General features: G+C 38.4%; 1 protein-coding gene across 1 annotated transcript in view; it reads left to right on the forward strand.

Annotated features, from left to right (window-relative positions):
* Positions 1–22,258, forward strand: part of LOC126061808 (SAM domain-containing protein SAMSN-1) — a 60,532-nt gene that overhangs the window by 35,469 nt on the left and 2,805 nt on the right. The window contains exons 5-7 of the mRNA XM_049858593.1: positions 1,219–1,370; positions 6,902–7,108; positions 9,971–10,121. Coding sequence (XP_049714550.1) covers positions 1,219–1,370; positions 6,902–7,108; positions 9,971–10,121 — 510 coding nt within the window. The remainder of the gene's footprint in view (positions 1–1,218; positions 1,371–6,901; positions 7,109–9,970; positions 10,122–22,258) is intronic.

Below are 22,258 nucleotides of genomic sequence, written 5' to 3' on the forward strand. Positions count from 1 at the left end.
ACTTTCGGCTGTACAATGGTTATTTTGTGAAAATAACTAGTACGGAAACATTTGAGGAATCTATTTGTGTGTGTGTGAAATTTAGATTTTATTAATACTCATTCTTGCTGCAAGTTTTAAAATTCTAGACAGTGGTCTGGAACGTGGGGAGAATTTTATTAACTAGAATGTACCGTGAAAAGCCAGGATCTGAGCTAGTCATGGAAGGGAGGATGTGAAGCCGTGGGAGCGTGTTTAACTCTTATCATATATGAAGTAACTTCTGTGATTAGATTACTCCCCTTTCTTTCACACCAGTTCATATACAAGTTGGAGCATCTAGAAAAATCTTTACCTTATTTACATAAGGTGTGGTAGTGAAATGCAGCTGTCCTCACAATGAACAGAACACCAAAGGGCCGGACTGAAGGAGGAAGTGAGCTGATGACTGAGAATGGTGAAGAAACTGGAAGTTAACGCCACTGAGAATCTTTCTTGCCCCTAGGCTGGCAGCAAAGGCTGGCATCTTCTTTCTTTCTTTCTCTCTCTCTCTCTTTCTTTTTCTCTTTCTTTGTTTTCTTTTTTTCTTTCCGGCTGAAGATCAGAAAGAAAGAGAACCAGTGAACAAGGATTTGGACCAGTTTAGAAAGCCCCGTTTAGAACAAGTTTGAACCACTTAGGGGGACAGACTTCCAGGCCCACTTCCTCCTCGTCTCATCACACTTCAGGAGCAAAAGTGCCACCTTTTACATGCAGAGATGTTGCCTCGGAATGGCATTTGGTACATCGTAGGAAGTCTAGCGGATATTTTTGTGATATGTTATAGTGAACCTTGCAGTCTCACACCTTGACCCCTCTGCGATCGATATCACACAGAGTCACTTTCTTGGTTTATATGTACAAAATTAATTGCCTGGCTTATACAGGGTTAAACATATACCACCTGCCTCTCTAGCAAGTTCCAATACACTGCGCTCCTGGATCAAATCACAGAGACAGAAGTGAGAGGACATTTGGGTTAGTGGTTGGACCCAGATTGGCTGGAGAAAGGTTAGAAATAGCTCAGAGGAGAGAGGTCACTAATGCAGAGTGGCAAGAAACAAGAATCAAGCATTAGAAAACCTGGAGAAGGCAGCCATCCAATGCTTCAATATATTCATTCCTCATTTGTGTCCAGATGATGGTTCAAAGCATTACGAGCTCTCTGTAAGACGACCTCTTAACCTCTGCTTTCATCAGGCGGAGTAACAAGTTGTTCAGATGGTACAAGTAACCGGGACAGCTTTCGGCTTGATGATGAAGCTCCCTATACAGGACCATTCTGTGGTCGTGCTAGAGTGCACACAGATTTTACACCAAGCCCCTATGATACCGACTCCCTCAAAATCAAGGTGAGTGACCACCATATCTGCTTTCCATGTGGTTTGCCAAATACTGTGTTGTGTGGTCTGTTTAAGGAAGTATAGGCAGTGGGAACTGGAGGTGTGAGTGTGTTTTTCCCAACAGTAGAACTGAGAACTGGTTTACTATGACAAGAGCGGAGGTGGGGAAAGGGGGGGGTCACTCTTTTCAGGCTTTGATTGTTAGTTGCTGTTAGATAATGTAGATTCAGAGCCTAGCTAGGGAGGAAGGAATTTTCCAAAAACTAAGAGTCTCATAGGTTGTTGGAGGTGCCCACCTGTGCCTGGTACTTGTTGAAGTACAGATAATGAAGCCAAAGAGAGGGAAAGAAAGAAGATGGAGATATCAGGCAAGAGGCCAGCAGAGCAAAGTCTTTGGAAACCAGTGTTGGCAGGGCTCAACCAGCACTTATTAAGTTGGTTGCCAGGGGTAACTAGAGATCTTTCTTCTAATGATATTCCCTCCTGAATCCCCTCTTCTTACTTTTACCCTCTATTAATTTTATACTGCCCTAGTGGTATAGTGGTTAAGTGCTACAGCTGCTAACCAAAAGGTCGGCAGTTTGAATCCACCAAGCCCTCCTTGAAAAATCTATAGGGCAGTTCTACTCTGTCCTGTAGGGTGGCTGTGAGTCAGACTTTACTCGAAGGCAATGGGTTTGTTTTTTCTTTTTTTGGTTATTACAAACTCAGAGGCTTAAAACAACCCAAATTTATTATTACCTCTCTGTTCTGTAGGTCATAAGCCTCAGCATGGCTCAATTGGGTTCTCTATCTAAAGGTCTCACCAGGCTGACATCAAAGTGCCAGCCATGGCTGTGAACTCCTCTGAGGCTCAGGGTCCTCTTCTAAGCTCACTGTTTGTTGACAGAATTCAGTTCCTTGTGGTTGTTGGACTGAGGTCCCTGCTCTGTTGCTGGACATCATCTGGGGACCACTCTCAGTTCCCAAGGTCATGACCCTCTCCACAACATGGCAGTTAACTCTTTCAGGCTAGCAAAAGACCAGCTCACTGATGCCTCAAATCTTTTTCTTTTTAAGGGCTCCAATCGATTGAGTCAAACCCACTCAAATAATTTCCCTTTTAATTAACTGAAAATCAGCTAACTTGGGTCATATAATCATGAGTGTGAAATCCATCATATTCATAGTCCCACCACACTCAAAAGGATGGGATGACACAGGGTGTGCACATCAAGTATAAGTAACTGGGAGGGGTGGGGGACATCTTAGAGTTCTGCCTACCAAATCCTCTCATATGAGAAAGCTCTCTGCCTTCTATTCAGATTCAATCAACACATTCAAACTCCACTTTGCACTGAGTGTGTTTCTTTATGTTATCTCACTTAATGCTTGCACCATAAGCCTACGGGGTACATGAGGTTAGCATCACTTCCTAGAGAAGAAAACACGATCAGAGTATTTGCCACTTGCCCACCATCCCCCATCTCCTAAGGGATGAATTTGTAATTACAAATCCTATCTTTGAATTACATTGTGGTATGCTGCTTTATGGAAACCCCGGTGGCGCAGTGGTTAAGAGCTATGGCTGTTAATCAAAAGATCAACAGTTCGAATCTACCAGGTACTCCTTGGAAACCCTATGGGGCAGCTCTACTCTGTCCTATAGGGTTACTATGAGTTGGAATCCACTTGATGGCAATGGGAATGGGTTTTATGCTGCTTTATGAAAAGCCCTGGTGGTGCAGTGGTTAAGCTGTTGGCTGCTAATGGAAGGGTGGGCAGTTTGAATGCACCAGCCATTCTGTGGAAGAAAGATGTGGCAGTCTGCTTCCATGAAGAGTTACAGCCTTGGCAACCCTATGGGGCAGTTTTACTCTTTCCTACAAGGTCACAATGAGTTGGAATCAACTCGATGACAATGGATTTAGTTTTTGGTTTGGTATCCTGCTTTATAAGAAGCCCTGAGGGAACAGTGGTTAAACTCTCAGTTGCAAACCTAAAGATCATCAGTTAGAACCCACCAGCTGTTCTGTGGGAGGAAGATGCAGCAGCCAGCTTCTGTAAAGATTCCAAAACCAAAAACCAAACTCATTGCATTTGAGTCAATTCCAACACACAGCAACCCTATAGGACAGAGTGGAACTGCCCCATAAGTTTCTGAGAAGCAGCTGATGGATTCCAACTGCCAACATTTTGGTTAGCATAAAGATTATAGCCTAAGAAACCCTATGGGGCATTTCTATTATGTCCTATAGAGTCACTATGAGTTGGCATTGACTCAATGGCAAGGGATTTGGTTTTGGTTTTGGTTTATGCTGCCTTATAATCCAGCACTATTTAGAAGTAGCTATACCATTCCCACTAAAGGTCTGCTGGAATGGTCAGGCACATATGTGGTTCATGTGAGCTTCTTTTAATAAATTTACTTAATGCGGTCTCAAGTCTGAGTCATCCTTTCTTTTGGAAACATTGGACCATTTAGTACCACCCAAATTTTCTAAGTCCTAAGTAGGCCAAACATTTGAGCAGAGGATAGTCACGGAGGAGGTTCAGAAATATTTGTACTTCTCTGTCACCTCCCTTGCACAGAAGGATATATGCTAATAGTTTTTAAAGTAAAATCAAAGAAACCCATTAAGGGGCATCAGACTTTCCTTTATCTCTATAGAGTTTTAGTTATTTCTCACACCTTTACACACTCTAGTTAATGCACTACAATTACACTATCTTTGGACCTTTAAAACCCATTGCCGTCTAGTCGATTCCAAGTCATAGTGACCCTATAGGTCAGAGTAGAACTGTCCCATAGAGTTTCCAAGGAGTGGCTCGTGGCTGACTTTTTTTGTTAGCAGCCAATCTCTTAACCACTGTGCCACCAGGACTCCTTGGGCCCTTTTAGGAGGCTTAAGATGTTCATTTGTCTATACAATCTGAGTGGCAAAAGGATCAGCACATCAAAGAATTTCATTCAGGGGTTGCAACTTGAAAGGATTGTGATGGTCTGGCAACAATAGTACCAACAGAAGAAATATATTGTAGATGTTAATTTTTTCTATTTAATATCACAATATTCTACACTTAAAAGAACATAAATTGTAAAATTAGTTAACCTGTGTTAACTAATAACGACAATAAGTTATGGATGTTTTTATTACCTAACACTCAAGGCACTCAACTCTTCCATTTATCCCTAATATGCTATCAAATCAGAGTAAGCTCAGCTCGGAGAATTAGGAACTTGTTCCCTTCACTTACCTCCTTACTTGTTTGTATGAAATGATTTGAAGTCCAAGTTCAAGACCTAGGGAAAGTGTTCTCATAGCCTAGTAACCAACACAGGTGGAAGGGCAGTAGAAAAGTACACACTAAACACATTTGACTCAGGTTAGCCTGCCACCTTCCCCACAATACTGTGCACTACCATTGGTCCTGCCTCAGGTGATTTTTGTGGAGCTTTTTATAGGAGTCTCTCAGTGGTGCAGTTAATGTACTCAGCTTCTTACCAAAAGGTTGGAGGTTCCAGTCCACCTAGAAGTACCTCAGAAGAAAGGCCCAGTGGTCTACTTCTGAAAAATCAGCCACTGAAAACCCGATGTGCTCCAGCACAGTTCTACCCTAATATACGTGAAATTACCATGAGTCGGAATTTACCCCACAGCAAATGGTTCCTGGTGTTATAGGACACAATGAGAATCCTGCAGTTACCACTGGGGATTGAAACTACTGTTTCTATCAAGGGTCTTATCCAGAATAAAACCGGGTCTTTGTCTTTGCTTGGCCACCTGTGGGCCTTCCTAGAATGTGTACTTTTTATGAGCTTAAAAGATAACAGGAAAAATGCACCAAAGGGATGCCATGCCTAGAAACTCCCTGTAGATCTTTTAGGGGATTTTCCCCACTGCTTAGCTGAAGCCATCTAGCATAGGATTTGACTCCTTATAATTTAAGGCAGTAAGACTCAAAATAACAGCTCACAGGGCCAGAAAGGCAGATGATCATACATCAGAAAGACCAGATCTTTCAATCGTACTGAATTCTAATATTACAAATAAAATTTGTATTTTAGATTGAAGAACACACATTTATGGAGTAGCAGGAAAATATATATTCTTAATAGCAAACTTATGGCTTTGTTTGTTTGAGAGTAGTCCCTTAGCAGTGCCAAAAACACTACACTCTGTAATGTCATCTCTGGAGGCAGGAAGTTATAAGACTCAAAGGAGTATTTGCTTAGAAATCAATTTTCTTTACAAAGAACTGCCCCAATGTGGTTTTCTACTCTTGCCAATATCTAGCAGTTATTAGCCGATTAGGGTCCTTGACATGAATAAAGAAAAAGACCAATCCCATTTGTTCATCCCAATGTGCTCCATTCATACTTCAACTAAAACTTGGCTGCAGAGCTCAACTTAAATGTTATCTTCTCTAGAATAAGAACTATGTAACATAATTGGTACACGCATGCTTTTCTTACACATTTGGTGAGTTCTGAACAATTTCATTATTTTATATGAATGAAATACTTTAGATGGATTTAATTTATATTGTAGATTAATTTTTTTCAGATCAAAAAGAAGCATGAGCAGAGTGATAGATTCCTCTCTCTTCCCTTTTCCCAATTAGGAAGCCCCTCAAGGAATGATGTCTTCAGCTTTGCTACATATATGGCTTAGACAAAACCAAACCAAACCCATTGCCATCAAGTCTATTCTGACTCATAGCGACCCTATAGGACATAGTAGAACTGCCCCATAGAGTTTCCAAGGAGAGCCTGGTGGATTTGAACTGTAGACCTTTTGGTTAGCAGCCGTAGCTCTTAACCACTAGGCCACCAGGGTTCCCATTGCTCAGACAGTATGGGTGAAAAGAGCATCATGTTTCTATTCAGAAGAGTTGGTCTTGAGCTTTGGTTCTGCCATTAACTTCCTGTAAATTTTGGCGATGTCATTTAATGTTCATGTTTCTTTTATTGTAATACTTAAAATAATAATCATGATGCCTCATATATATATATTATATATATATATACATATGCATAAATGTCACAGGTTTGTCGTAAACATAAAATGAACTAGTACATGCAAAAGTGCTTTGTAAATTACATTGTGCTCTACAAATAAATATAAGTTGAAAAGCTGATATGATGACACAAACATAAATGTGTCATCAAGCATATTTAGGAGCTTTTCTTCAAGCATGTTGAATTCTTCATCATTAGTAGTAAATTATTTCCATTTAAGAGTGTTTCTTCTTAGTTTTATTTTTTTTAACCCTGAAATTCTTTAGTATAATCCCCTCATTATTCCAATTTTCTATGAATAAATCTGTTCCTGTCAAGTCGATCCCAACTCATAGCAACCCTATAGGACAAAGTAGAACTCATAGGGTTTCAAAGGAATGGCTGGTGGATTTGAAATGCTGGCCTTTTGGTTAGCAGCCACGTTCTTAACTACTTTGCCACCAGGGCTCCTTTCTATGAATGGAATCATAGAAATTCTAACAATTGTCAAAGCACCAGGGTTCTCTGAAATCAGATTTGGATCTTTCTTTTCCTTTAGAAAGGAGACATTATAGACATTATCTGCAAAACACCAATGGGAATGTGGACAGGAATGTTGAACAACAAGGTGGGAAATTTTAAATTTATTTACGTGGATGTCATCTCAGAAGAGGAGGTTGTCCCCAAGAAAATAAAGTCACACAGAAGGAGTAAGAGGGAAAAAACAAAGACTCTGCAGGAGTTCTTAGAGCGGATTCACCTTCAGGTAAGCAAACCCAGGGTCTGTTTGGTCTGTTCAGTTGGGTTGCATGTGGATGGCATAATTTAGAAGAGAGAGAATCTATGAGCAATTTTTTAATCAAATAGGAGTTTGTAGTTCAGCCCTAGTCACTATGGCAAGCTGCAAGTAGCACTATTATTGGCTTTACATTTTTTTTTTCAAATTTCACAATTATTATGGAATCATGAAAATTTTAACTTATAACAAAAAACATAATTTCTGCAGATTGCTTCAGGTACGTAATTTGAATTAAAGTTTGTGTTTCTCATTTAATTCAGTATTTGTATAGTGTAGTTAAAAGTGGAAACCCTGGTGGCGTAGTGGTTAAGTGCTACGGATGCTAACCAGAGTCGGCAGTTCGAATCTGCCAGGTGCTCCTTGGAAACTCTATGGGGCAGTTCTACTCTGTCCTACAGGGTTGCTATGAGTCGGAATTGACTCGACGGCGCTGGATTTGGGTTATTTTAGAGTGAAAAAATACAAGGCTTACAGCAAAGGAAAATGGGTTTTCTAAGAACAGTTCTTATTTCTCCTTTATTACTTTATTAGGCAAGGACAGGTCTTGATATAACATCCTTTGGACTAAACCCTAATGGTTCTGAGCAGTGACAGTGGAGATTAATGTTGAGAAAGTGCAGTGAAAAATGAAAAATACCTAGGAGGATAAAAGACCCAAAGAATATGCGTAAATGCGAATGATAAAAAGAGCATGAAGAGTAAAGATAGAAGTCCAGTGAAGTGAAAGGAGGAAAAAATAAAACAAGCTGTATTTTCTATAGGGCAGAGATCAAAAAGTTTAGAGGAAATAACTAAATATAATAGTTTTAAAAGTAATTGTTGGAAAATAGTGATCGTAAGACCCAAAATTATTGTGATAAGAAAACTGTGTTGTTTATAATGTAAATATTTCTTCCTCGCTATATTAGTAATTTTTTTTGAGAAAATACGTACCTTGTTAAATGGTGTATACCTGCAATACACTTAGTCTCACTTAATTTACTACATCCCAATTCATTTCTAAAATTAATTCGGAAGTGCTTTGATAGTTTTCAAAATTCATCAAGCCAAGTAAACTTTTTGTTTTTCTAAATTATGTAGTTATGTTTCTGCCTACAGACGCTCTCTAAGCCTCCTAGTCTTACTATTACCCATACGTACGGGTACATACTGATTGCCATCAAGTTGATTCCAACTCATAGCAACCCTATGAGACAGAGTAGAACTGCACCATATGGTTTCCAAGGAGCGCCTGGTGGGCTCGAACTACTGACCTTTAAGTTAGGAGCTGTAGCACTTAACCACTATGCCACCATGGTTTCCCTAGTGCCCCCGAAATGAGACATTCCTTGGTGGAAGTACAGATTTGAATCCTACCTCTGCTGCTTATTCTGTGAACTGTAATAAAACCAGGGTTGAAGGAAATTAAGTGACTTATCCAACAACCCACAATAAAATGTTTATGGATGGCAATTTTGGTTTTCTTTCTTCCAAGTCAGTGTTCCTTTCAGAATACATTATTTTTAAAAGAATCACCACATCTTCTGTTTTTGTGTTGTTATTTTTAGTGAAAAAAAAAAAAAAAATGAGGGTCTGGTAATAAGTTCTTCCTGATTGCTTAAAACTTTTAGACTTCCTCCTCTCCAATTTTAATAACAAAAATAAGGATATTGAAATTGTGATCAAGTAAAGTGGGAGGAATTTTTGAAGAAGCTGAAAAAGCGTTCAACTTTACATTTTTATCCTGTTAGAGAGAACAGAGGATAAAAAAATAACATGCAGACTTCGAAATCCAAAGCCTATGTATTTTAAACAAATATATATTGATGACCAAAATATATATGATCAGAAAAGAAAACAATACTTTTCCCAACTATAGTGCTTTTGTGCTTAATAAAAGCTTTTAATTAGTCTGAGATTACTTAGGTTTATATAATGTCTTTCAACCAAAATGCTTAATTGAGAATTTTTTTTACATTTTTTTTTTTTATTGTACTTTAGGTGAAGGTTTACAGGACTAATTTCTCATTTAACAGTATACATATTGTTTTTTGACATTGGTTCACAACCCCATGACATGTCAACACTCTCCCTTTTCAACCTTGGGTTCTCTGTTACCAGCTTTCCTGTCCCCTCCTGCCTTCTAGTCTTGTCCCTGGGCTGTTGTGCCCGCTTAGTCTCTTTTTGTTTTATTTTATGGGCCTGTCTAATCTTCGGTTTATGGGTGAACCTCGGGGGTGAATTCAGTACTGAGCTAAAAGGGTGCCCGGGGGCCGTACTCTCAGAGTTTCCCCAGTCTCTGTAAGGCCAGTAAGCCTGGTCTTTTTTGACCAAAATGCTTAAAATAATTTCCATGTAGAATTGTATCTGCTTCAAAATCATTTTTAAACATACCCCAAAATGTTAATGAGAATAGATGTTTTTACAATCAAGTTAATAAGATGAGATATAGATTCAGAAATATTGCTATAATATGCTTTATTGTTAGAGGCATTTTATTGATAGACTTAAAAATAACTAGCTCTGTCAATTTAGCTAGTTGAGAAGTGAAAACGTGCCAAGTGGGATGAATGGTGAGCCATTTAATTGATCCATCATTTAGCATTGTATAACAAAAGGTAATTATTTCTTCTTCATATTTCTCCTTCAAAAGGAAAAGACCATGTAACATACCCCTTTTTAAAATGGCTTAGAGTTCATGTGTCAAAAACCAGTACAAATAAAGTTAATCAAAAGTCTATCTGCACTTTTGTTTTCATATACATTTGTGCACTTTCTTTAAATCTAAAGAAAACTAAAATATTTGACTCTGACTAGATTATATTATACATATTTTTTTTTCATCAATAGGAATATACCTCAACACTCTTGCTCAATGGTTATGAGACTCTAGAAGACTTAAAGGATATAAAAGAGAGTCATCTCATTGAATTAAAAATCGAAAACCCAGAAGACAGGATGAGGTTACTATCAGCTGCTGAAAATCTCCTTGATGAAGAAAGTAAGTCTGTGTACCCACTTGTCTCCCTAGGTGATAATCACAGTTTGAAGTAAATAGTAATATCTTTAAAAACACGGCCCTAGTTTTATTTACTGAATATTATATAAAGCATTATTTCTCATAAAATAAGCATTTTCATATCAATTTTGAAACACTAACTCTAGTCAAATCTATAATTAAGAAGAGGAACCTTTTCTCTGTATTGGGCTCTTAGGAAATCAAAGGACTTTTCTGGGTACTTCATTTTGACTCTGCAGAGCTATTAATTTACATGCGAGAAGATGCCTGCATTCCCAAAGGCTGGGGGAGTTAGAGACAAATATTTAGTGACAGAGCCATTAGTGAGAAATGTCATACATGGCTTCTTTAAAACAATACAGGGCATGACTCTAAGCTAATGAGCCTTCACTACACACAGGAAAATTCATTTCATTATCATACAGTCACATCTTCTACACGTTTATAGTACTCTTTCAAAATGTTAGAATAAAAAAAAATGTTAGAATAGCTTGCAAAAATATTCGCACTCACTTTTATTATCTGAGATGGTTCTCTGTAAGTATGAACTGAAGATGAAATAATACGTGCAGATTCACTGGTGGCAGAATACTGGCTATGCCAACTGGGTTTGTAAAGATAGGATGGTGTTTATTTTTACAATTGCACTTCCAGAACACCCTTCTTAATAAATCTGGTCAGGTCCCAAAACCCTCAGCTCAAGGGGTGCCAAACTCTGCAAAAAGTATTTTATGTGAAAAAAATAAAAGAGGATGGACTAATTTTAAAGTTGAAAAAGAATTTAGATCATCATAATCTAACCTCTTTCAAAAGTAGTAGTAATAACAACTAGTAACTACCTTTTTCAAACACATTTTATGGATGAAACTTTGGACCAAGTACTTTATATTTATTACCTTGTTCACTGTTCACCATGGCCCTGTGAGATAGATATTGCTGTCCCATTTTTTATGATGAAAAACCTACAAGATAAGTAACTTGTACAAGCTCTCATGCTTAGTGAACTCTAGAGCTTGGATTCCAATCCAGTTTTTGTGATACTGTGCTCTACTTCCTAACACAAGCACAGCCCAGGTGGGAGCGAAGAAGACTCCTGCCTGCCAGTTCATGGGCTCCCCCATACCCTCTCTCTTAAGTTCCATAAAGTGAGCATAGATGCATAGAACATATTTATTCTATACTGGCCTTTATCTAGTGGGGATTAATACCCATTTTTTAAAAGGTGCTCCTTACTTTCTTTTTACTTGCCATCTTGCATTTACATAGAACTTTATCCTTTTCAAAGGATAAATTTTTCACATGCGTGAAAAATTTACACCAGTAGAACCGATTTCGCCCTTATGCCTAGGTTTTTAAATGAATTCTTTGACATTGTAGAGGCTGGAAGATGAAGAAGAGAGGAAGTTGGAATCACAGAGGCAGACAAAGGTCAAACTTGAGAAAGTAGACAATTTGCTCAACTGTACAATCCAAAACAAAAGTTATCAGTGTAAATTGATGTGGCAATATTTTCCAGGTAAACGAGGCAGTATCCTTCACATCTTGTCACTCCAAGACATGGTTCCTCACTATATACTGTTTAGTCAAAAAATAGATTCTGTGGGTTTCTTGGAGCTCCTTGGTGGACGATGTTCAGTGTCATTGCCAATTCTCTCCTAAAGAATTTCAGATTGAAGTAGAAGGAGAGAGAAGAGGGAACATTTTTTTAACACTTATAAATAATTGCTTTCCTACTATAACATCATGTTGTAGTTGTTAGTTGCCAGCGAGCAGGTTCTGACCCACGGCCACCTTATATATAACTGAAAGGGACCTTGCCTTGTTCTGTGCCATCTTCGTGATTGTTGCTCTGTTTGATTCCATTGCTGTGGCTATAGTGCCGATCCATCTTTGAGGGTTTCCCTTCTTTTCACTGACCCTCTACTTTACCAAACAGGGATCAGTCCCTGGAGAAGGACAACAGCTCTGTAAAGTGGAGGGTCAGAGGAAAAGAGAAAGACCCTCAATGAGACGGACTGACACAGCGGCTGCAACAATGGGCTCAAGCATAACAATTGCGAGCACCGCGCAGGACCAGACAGTGTTCCATTCTGTGGCACCTAGGGTCGCTATAAGTCAGAGCCCACTTGACAGCACCTAACAACAACTATTTTACCAAACATGATGTCCTTTTCTAGTGATAAGTCCTTCTTGATGATATGTCCAAAGTCAGCAAGCCAATTTTGCCCGTTTTACAGATGAGGAATTATTTCAGAGGTAAATTGCAAAGAAGTCAAACAGCTAGATAAGTAGTAGAGCCAGGGTTTGAATCAAAGTCAGTCTGCTAGTTCTTTCTTCTACATATGAAAACTAGTAAAAATGGGAACAAAAATGCATATTTGAAAATTGAGGTTTGCTCCACTTTGCCAATTTTCTGAAGGGCTGCACTTCGGTTTTCATCTCAGAAAATGGAAGTTAATATTGAAGTGAGAATGCAGCAGTATGAGCCCCTGGGAAGTGTAGACTATTGTGACTGCCTTGCAACAGGGTGGAAAAGGCCTGAAAGGCTCCTCTGCAAGCAGGGCTTTCAGCCACAAACCAGTGGCAAGCAAGGACCCACTGGTCCAGTGCCAAATGCTTGTGTTCACATCATCTCTTCATTCCACCTCCCTCATCACCTATCTACTTTTTCTATTAAGAAAATAATAATGTTTTGTAGATCATATAGTATTAGACCTGGATGTGACTTTATAAACCATCTGACCCAAATTCTTCCTTTGCAACATGGGGGAACTAAAACCAGAGTATCCTAGTGGCTCTCCCAAGGTCGTATATCTAGAACCCAGTCTCCTAAATCTATTAGAAACACTTCCTACTATGCCCTTTTCTCTGAAACAAAACATAGTACCTCAAAAGCATGAAGTGACTTTCAGTGGTTGATATTAAAAAAGGACAATCCCACCCCCAACCTCTGCATGTTATTCCCCCTTATAAAACTTCAGGAGATTGTACTTGAAGGTCACTAGAAGTTGATTGCTTAATAATAGCCAGTGGTGTACACACATACCCACACAGAGCCAGATTCTGGGTGATGAAAAATGGAAATGATGCAGATTTGACCAGTGTTTGTTGTCAATACACTTTCCTGAGATTTTTCTTATTTTAATCTCACAGTCTAAAGTAGTATTAGAATACACACATCAAAAAGATGCGCACTGCGTGTTAGGCTATTCTGACTGAAAGCGATTTATCTTACATGAAACTGCTTTGCTGGAGAATAAAGAAGAATGACTGCCATTTGGTGATAAGATGGCGAGTCCTGATGATTCGGCCCCGTACTGCTGCATGCTTATTTTTATCTCTTCTCTTCTCTGTGAATCATATCGTCTACAACCAAAGATTAAATGCACAACCTCCATGTACCTTGAATATATGCTTATACAAAGCTAACACATTATTAAAAACAAATGCATGTCACAGTCATAGGTTAAAAATAGTGGGCTTTTTTGGGGGGTGGGGTGGGGATGAGGCATACAAAGAAGCCATAATTCTGTGTACGCATTTTATTTTGATCATTGAATAATGTCAGTTGTTCGAGGAATGTCAATGAATTTCCCCGCTTTAGAGCCTTGCTGCCTGTTAGGCTGGGAACTTGGAGAGCTTGGCTTTGCTGATTATTCAACACAAAAAATTGTGCAGAGCAGGCACCTGTGCTGAGGATAAGAGTTAGAAGTTTGACGTAATGTAGAAAAGACCACAAGGCTCGTGTGAGTTTTTTAACGCATCAAGAGGGATCAAGAGGACCTGGGATGGGATGGGGAAAAAGGTATCTAGCACTTAGAGCAATCAATTTTATTTTTCTCTTAGGCCCAAATAGATAGCATTCGCCTCACTTTGACCTTGGAAATGTAAACCGGATTAAACTTTGTAGGTCACTGCTTGACAGGAGGTAAAGATGCCTCTTCAACAAGCTGATAGAAGGGCTGGCGAGTGGTGTTAGAGCCGATCACAGGATTACCTCTGGAGGAGGTTCTCCAATCTGGCAAGGCCAGCACAGAGATATTCTGCATTTGCTCCCATGTGGCATTAGAACTGAGCAAAATTAGGTCACTGACTCCCTCAACTGGGAATCTAAATGAGGTTAGAGGGAGAAGAAAAATTGGGGTGAACCTCAGCTCTTGAAGGAGCAAAAGAGCAGAATGTGTTTATTTTGTGCACCGTTAGGGTTTCTCTATTATCTGAATTTAAAATTGGTTTGTTTACTTTGAATAAATGTTCCCAGCAAGTAAAAGAGAGAATAAGGGATGTGTGTGTGTATGTGTGTGTGTGTGTGCGTGTTGTTCCATAAACTAAACCTTCAAAACCCCTTTGCCTTGCTTAGTTAGAAATGCAGAATAAGATAGTCAACTGCTGTTTATAGCAAATATTTTTCTTTGTTCTGCACTTGTTTCTCTTTTCTCACATTTAGAAGCCCCTTGATGTGTCTTAAAAGTGTGTTTATGAGAATGTACACTACTGTTCTTGGGGAAAGGAATGATGGGAATATTTCATTTTCCCTATAGTACATGGATAAATAAAACTTAAACTGGAAAAAAAAAAAACTTCTGTAACAGGATAAGCAAACTTTACTAGGGTCTGTACACAGTATATTTTAGATACTCACAACCTTTGGTTACAGTGTCAAATGAAGAGGAAGGGGAAAAGGTGTGTTGTGTGCCAGGCTGTTGGCACCAGCTGTGGTCACAGCGGCTCCTCATTGCTCAACCATCCCCAGTTGTGCCTTTCTGACTGCCTACCTGCCCAAAACGGTACAGGACAAATGGCAGGGCGCAGCCAGGAGCCTGGAACATGAGCTGCCAGTAGGAGAGATCTGTAGCTTTGCCAAGCAGCAGTCCAGCAGTTGGCCTGACAGCGTGCCAGGGTAGGCTGGTGTCCTAGCCCCTGACATGTGTACCTGAGGTTTCCAACCCACTTGCCAAATAATTTGAATTTAGACTCAAGAAATTTACAGCTTTTGAAGAAAGATATGCTGTCTGCACATGCTAAGTTGAGAAGGCACAGTTGCATTTTGCTTTTAGGTATTTATAAATATGTATTTAATGTCTATGTCTAGTCATTAATGTTTGACTTTATGCAATTGAATGTCTTCAGATTTCCTTTTGCTTTTACCCGCTAAGATTTTATTTATGATAGAGGCCATATTCCGTATTATACAAAACACAGTGAAGTGAAAGATAAGCATTTTTACTCTTCTACCAGAGCACAATCACTAGAGAAGAGAGTTCATCGGTTTTTCAGCTCAGTCACCTGAGGCCCTTGTAATGCCTGTATTCACAGGGCTCTCCTGTACTTGTTTTTGTGTTGCCCTGTGATTGTGCTCTAGGCATGGCTTTGTAATGGTCACCCTGCCAGACAAGGCTGCATTCTCTATTACCATTGTCCATTTTCAAAGGCCCTAGGCCAGTGTTTTACATTCAAAACAAAAAACCAAGCCAGTTGCCATGGATTCAATTTCAACTCATAGAGACATCATGTGTTGTAGAGTAGAGCTGCTCTTTATGGGGTTTTCTTGGCTGTGACCTTTCAGAAACAGATCGTGAGGTCTTTCTTCTGAGGCACCTCTGGGTGGGTTCAAGTCACCACCTTCTGGTTAGTAGTCAAGCGCTTAATCTTTTGCACCAACCAGGGACTCCTGTGTTTTCCATCCAAAATAAATAACCAAACCCATCACCACTGAGTCAATTCCGACTCATAGTGACCCTGTAGGACAGGTCAGAACTACCCCATAGGGTTTCCAAGACTATAAACCTTTATAGAAGCAGACTGCCACATCTTTGTCCCTCAGAATGGCTTGTGGGTTCAAACCACCGACCTTTCGATTAGCAGCTGAGCAGTTTAACACTGCACCACCAGGGTGCCTTGCTTGGCATCCAGTGAATGGTTAACAAATGCTTGTAGAATGACTAAATGTTGAGTGAAGAATGAGGAGATTTGCAAATTGTGAATAACCACTTTTTGTTTTTCTGATTAAAAAAAGTAAACGTCCCTGCAATCCCACCTCTCACAAACAAATTCTTATAACATTCCAGTGAGCATTGCTATGTGTTGTCAAGATATTTATTTTATACATATACTAACTGTGTATGGGTATGTACAAAAGTATATATGAATATAACATTTTTAGAAAGTAATAATCTCAAAAACTACCAAAGTTTAAAATGTGTATACAGTACTTTTATATCCAGAAGTTCCAGTTCTCGGAATTTTTCCCAGAAAGTCTATCAAGCAAATGCATAAAAAGGCTAGTAGTTAACAGTTAAAAACTAAAAGCCATGTACACTTTCATCAATATAATTAATTTTCTAAATAAATTAATACATAATAAAGATGTTAGAACCTTGAGAGAATGAAGTAGAGCTCTAAGAGTACTGATGTGAAAACTGTCCAAAACATATTAAATGGTAAAAGTAAATGGTAGACGAATAATATGTAGGATATCCTTATTTTTTTCAAGTAATAGTCATTTTTAAAGTAGTGAAATTGAATTACATTTTAACCATGTCAAGTAGACAGAATTAATTTAACTGTAAAAAACATGAAATTGATTTGCTAAGACTCCTAATTAAACAACATATAATGAGAGTTTTTAACCTTATTTGGTCATTATCAAAATAGCCAAATATGACAATAACTCAAATGAGGGTAAATATTTCCTGAAACCAAAGCCTTCCACCGGGGTTTATGTTTGGATTATGCAGAGTCGTAGCTAATAATACCCAAAAAAGCAAACCTATTGCTGTTGAGTCGACTCCAACCCATAGCGACCCTATAGGATGGAGTAGAACCGTCCCATACGGTTTTCAAGGAGCGCCTGGTGGATTTGAACTGCCAACTTTTTGGTTAGCAGCCATAGTTCTTAACCACTATGCCACCAGGGTTTCCAAGTAGCTAATAGTGTTGTTCATATTCGTGTTGACTTATTGTGACCTTGACTGAGTATGCCTCTGCAGCCAGCACAGTGCAGTGGAGGATGCCATGGCTATAAGTGAATCTATCTCCCCACTGCACAGCTCACTAGAGGGTAGACTAATACACTAGGATACAAATGATTTTAAGATGGCGAGAAAACAGGGAGAGCCATTTCCACTCCATATTCTCTCATGGCCTCAGAAGAACAACAGAAACTGACCGTTTTTCCATGAAGGAATTACGTACTGTCTTTGTTTTGTTGTGTTTCCAAACAGCACGTTAGTATTCAAAGTAAATGAATTCCAAATACCACTCTAAATAGAAAATTAAAGTATTTAGGTAATTAAAAGACCTGCTGAAGATTAAATTAGAAATAACTGATAGTTATGCTGTACTGTCTAGTAAACTTTATTCCCGTAAAAAATGCTGCCTCTGGACGAGTAACTAGAGCCGCAGATACCTGGATAATGGTCACTCTTGGGTCTGAGTGATTTAAATAAGGTGACAACATGAGGATGAGGTTTGATACATTCTAAGATGGGTATGCCTGGTTTTTTCACTATGGAGATGACACCAGACTAGAGGAAAAAAGTTCTTAGAGCCAAGTAGTATCTTTATTTGAATGTCAACAAAATTCCTTACCTGGATTTCTTTTTTTTATTTATTTATTGTAATTTAGATAAAGGTTTACAGAACAAACTAGTTTCTCATTAAAAAGTTAGTACACATATTGTTGTATGACACTGGTTAACAACCCAACAACATGTCAACACTCTCCCTTCTAAACTTTGGGTTCCCTATTACCAGATGTCCTGTCCCCTCCTGCCTTCTAGTCCTTGTCCCTGGGCTGTTGTGCCCCTTTAGTCTCTTTGTGTTTTATGGACCTGTCCAGTCTTTGGTGAACCTCAGAAGTGACTTCATTATTCAACTGAAAGCATGTCCGGGAGCCATACTCTCAGGGTTTCTCCAGTCTCTGTCAGTATCTGGCCTTCTTTAGTTCTGTTCTCTTTAGTTAATTTAAATGTTATGTTCTTTTATTTAAAAAAAAAAAACATTTTGTGAGCACTTATTTCAGCCAGGCATTTTCCTATGTCCTCTAGATTGTATTGTCTCATTGTACTTGGCTCATAGGCTTCATACCTAAGTCAAATAAAGCAGGAAAGTTAAAATCTGGAAGATTTTACAAAGAAATCTGGGCAAGTTCAGCAGAAACTAGTATTTTTCATTTTTAAGATGTACTTAACTTTCCAATCTATGACTGTAGGGCAGATGCCTCTCCTTCAAGTATGAGAACTTTTCCCAGAATAAGAATCTAGTTTGATTTCCTTAAAGCTGTCTTCACTTTCAGTGTAATTGAGATTGCCTATACTTAATTAATTAAATGTCACAACTCCAATATAATTATTTTATGAATAATTATATTAGTTGTCTTCTGTTTTAATTACCATGCCACTCTTTTCTAAATCGATGACTATCTTAAAATGTTGAATGATGGGCTTTATATAATTCCAATTCCAAAAAAATTTGGGTGAGAAATAAATGGAAATATATTTAATAGTCACATTAGTTCTTCATAATAAAATATTTTCTAAATAACTTTCTCCTTGATATATGATTTTTATTACAAAATAGAATTGTGTCGGGCTGCTATCTAGACTTCCTCTTAGGCTTGCTGTTAGCTGGCAGGAATAAGAGAGAGCTTTTTGCAAATTATGTAATAATTATTCAAAATAATCAGACTTGTAACTGTACAGCTTTGGGGATATTTGTAAGTCATTTGGAGAATTTATTGAAAAAATTATAACATTTTATTTTTTGTCTTTTTTCATTAAAATGATATAACACATATAATCTGAGAAATATAGAAAATATACATAAATTTATAATACTTTAATTTGTGAATTTTTTGCATAGATGTATATGTTTTTACATAATTTTTAAAAAAATAGGAACCCTGGTTGCACAATGGTTAAGGGCTCAGCTGCCAACCAAAAGGTTGGAAGTTCAAATCCACCCAGCAGCTCCATAGGAGAAATACCTGCTCATCTGCTCCTGTAAAGATTACCGCCTAGAAAACCCTATCGAGGCAGTTCTACCCTGTCACCTGGGGTCACTGTGAGTCAGAATTGACTCAATAGCACAGAACAATAAAAGAACACATAAATTATGTATCCTGATTTTTTAACTTAACATGTTATCAAAAATATTTTGATATAAAAAGATGTACTCATATTTTATGGCAGGTCTGTAGTTTTAGAATGAAACTGTTTCTTATTCCAATGCGTTACTTGCCTGGTTAGCTCGGATGATTAGACCATGGTACAATACTAATAAAGGTCATGGTTCCCAGAAATTGGGTAGGTCAGTTAGCTTTAATCTAGTTCATGGCCACAACAAAGGAATGAATGACTTACAATGTGGATGCGTTAGTGTGAATTCATCACCTCTGCTGGAAGAACCACCCATAGCACAATCCCTATGTTATTAATGTCAGGATGAAAAGAAACAAGGTGGAGGAAAATCTCGACCCTCCAAATACCAAAACTGAATTCTGTATAGCTTTCATTTCCATAACGTAAGATAATGACCTGCTTTTCTTTTTATAGTTGCAGTTGAGGGGCTCCAGCTGATCACCTGCCTGAAATTATTACAAACCTGGTGGGAAGCATTTGGGGAGGCATAGTCATGTTTCCATTTCACTAGGAAATCATTTAGCAAATTACTGCTCTTCTGTAAATTACTGTGCTGAATAACTTTCATACTGAGAAACTATTTCCTTTTTCATAAAAATTGTAGAGGAAAGGATTCCACAATAAATAACCTATATTTAAAACCCACCAATTCCTAGAACTTAGAGAATGCGATATGCCATTTCTTGAGTGGAATTAAAAACAAGTACATTTTATTGGTACTATTAGAAGATGGCATATGCTCTGATAAAGTCAGTTTTTCATTTATTGTTTACTCTGGTACCCTTCGAAGTGAAGGTATGGAGGCCTCTGAGGGTGAAATAACAACCTGCATACTTATCTTTTGAAAGGAAAAGATCTAAGTTTGACATATCTTTTGAAGGGAAAAGATCTAAACTTGATATCAGAGATCTATAAGCCTAAATTTATATTTAGAAGAGAGTTCCACCATTAGTAATTGATCTAAACATGGTGTTTGGGGCAAGCAGTTTGTATTATGTCTAGTTCTGTTTAGGATTCAGTCTGAAAAGAAGTAACTCAATTCTTTTAACTCCATGTTGAGGTGGTAGGACCATAAGTAATCTGGAGGAGATATGGACTTATCCCCATGAGCAGTAGAACTAAAAGTCACGCTCCAAATATGATGACCACTGATTATGTGGCAAGAACCAAACCAAAGGACTAAATTATTGGCCTTTTCAAGTAACACTTAGACAACAGAATACTCCTCATTTCATTCCAGTGGCAAGAAGATGGAAAAGTAGACAGGGGAGAAAGCAGTTCCTCAGAGAATCAGGCCCCATTTCAGTGCTGCCTTTTTATAAAAGAAGGGCTCGGAAAAAAAGTGAATGACTTTTCATAGTTACCAAGGATGAGAGGGAGAGGGAGGAGGAATCACTTTCTAGATAGTAGACACTTGTTACTTTTGGTGACGGGAAAGGGAATGCCAAATATGGGTGAAGTCAGCACAACTTGACCAAGGTAAATAAAGACATTAAGAAGTACACGAGGAAAAGGCACTATTTCGGTAAATGCTATAACATATACAATTTTGCAACAACAGTGAAAGCAACCAAAAAATGTATGTGTGGTTACATAGGTAGATATGGATGCGTATATGTGTACAGGAAGACACATGCGAGTAAATGCGTGTGCATGTATAGGTGTCTCTGTAGGCATATGTATACTACACGTTTGTGTGTGCTGCATATACATCCACGTATGTAACAAACCACATAGGCGGCGCAGTTAAAGAGGCTGCCTAGACACAGCCAGACAACTCACAGGATTGGTTTACTGGGTCAAAAGCTTGGGACTCTAGTCTCAGGCGACAACTTAGTCAATTGGCATAACAGAGTTCACAACAATGATGTTCTACATCCTAGTTTGGTAGGTAGCACCCGGAGTCTTAAAAGCTTGTGAGTGGCCAGCTAAGATACAACTACTGGTCTTTACTCATATGGAGCAAAACAGAATGAAGGAAATCAAAGGTTCAAAAAAGAAACTAGTTCTCAGAACAAATAGCCTGCAAGAACCACAGCATCTTCTAATCCGAGACCAGAAGAACTAACTAGATGATGTCCGGCTACCACTACCGACCTTTCTGACCAGGGACACAATAGAAAGTCCTGGGTAGAATGGGAGAAAAATGTAGAACAAAACTGAAATTCCTAAAAAGGACCAGAGGCTAGAAGAACCCCCGAGACCATCGCCCTAAGATACCCTTTGAACTTGGAACTGAAGCTATTTCTGCAGGTCACCTTTCAACCAAATAATAGATTGGCTTATAAAACAAACAATATCACCCGTGAGTAATATGCTTCCTTAAACAATTAACTGTTTGAGACCAAATGGTCAACAGTTACCAAAAGCAAAGATGAGAAGGCAGAGAAGGGAAGGGAAGCTAAATCAATGGAAACAGAACAAACAGAATTGAAAAAATGAGTATGCTGACACATTGTAAAAATTGTAACCAATGTCATGGAACAATTTGCATAAAAAGTGTTAAATGGGAACCTAATTTACAGTGTAGACTTTCACCTGAAACACAATAAAATATTATTAAAAAAAAAAAAAGGTGAAAGAAGCTCATTAAGTAAACCTCTCCAAGCCTAACGATGGTTATGACTGCTAAACATAAAACACTTCATAGCTAAAATTTAAAAATAACAATCACAATAGTTGCATATTAAAAGTAAAGCTCTTTATACCTAGTACTGAACTCTTTGGGTGGTGCAAGCTGTTAACCCACTTGGCTGCTCACCAAAAGGTTGAAGTTTTCGAGGCCATCCAGAAGCACCTTGGCGAGCTATTTCTGAAAGTCAGCCATTGAAAATCCTATGAAACGTAGTTCTCCTTGGACACACATGGGCTCGCCGTGAATCAGGGTCAACTCAGCAGTAACTGATTACTGGTTACCTAGTACTAGTTATAACATCGCTAGGTCTGAGATTAGAATTCATATTTAAGTTGTGGCAAAGG

Source organism: Elephas maximus, chromosome 18 (assembly GCF_024166365.1).
Source record: "Elephas maximus indicus isolate mEleMax1 chromosome 18, mEleMax1 primary haplotype, whole genome shotgun sequence".
Lineage (NCBI taxonomy): Eukaryota > Metazoa > Chordata > Mammalia > Proboscidea > Elephantidae > Elephas > Elephas maximus.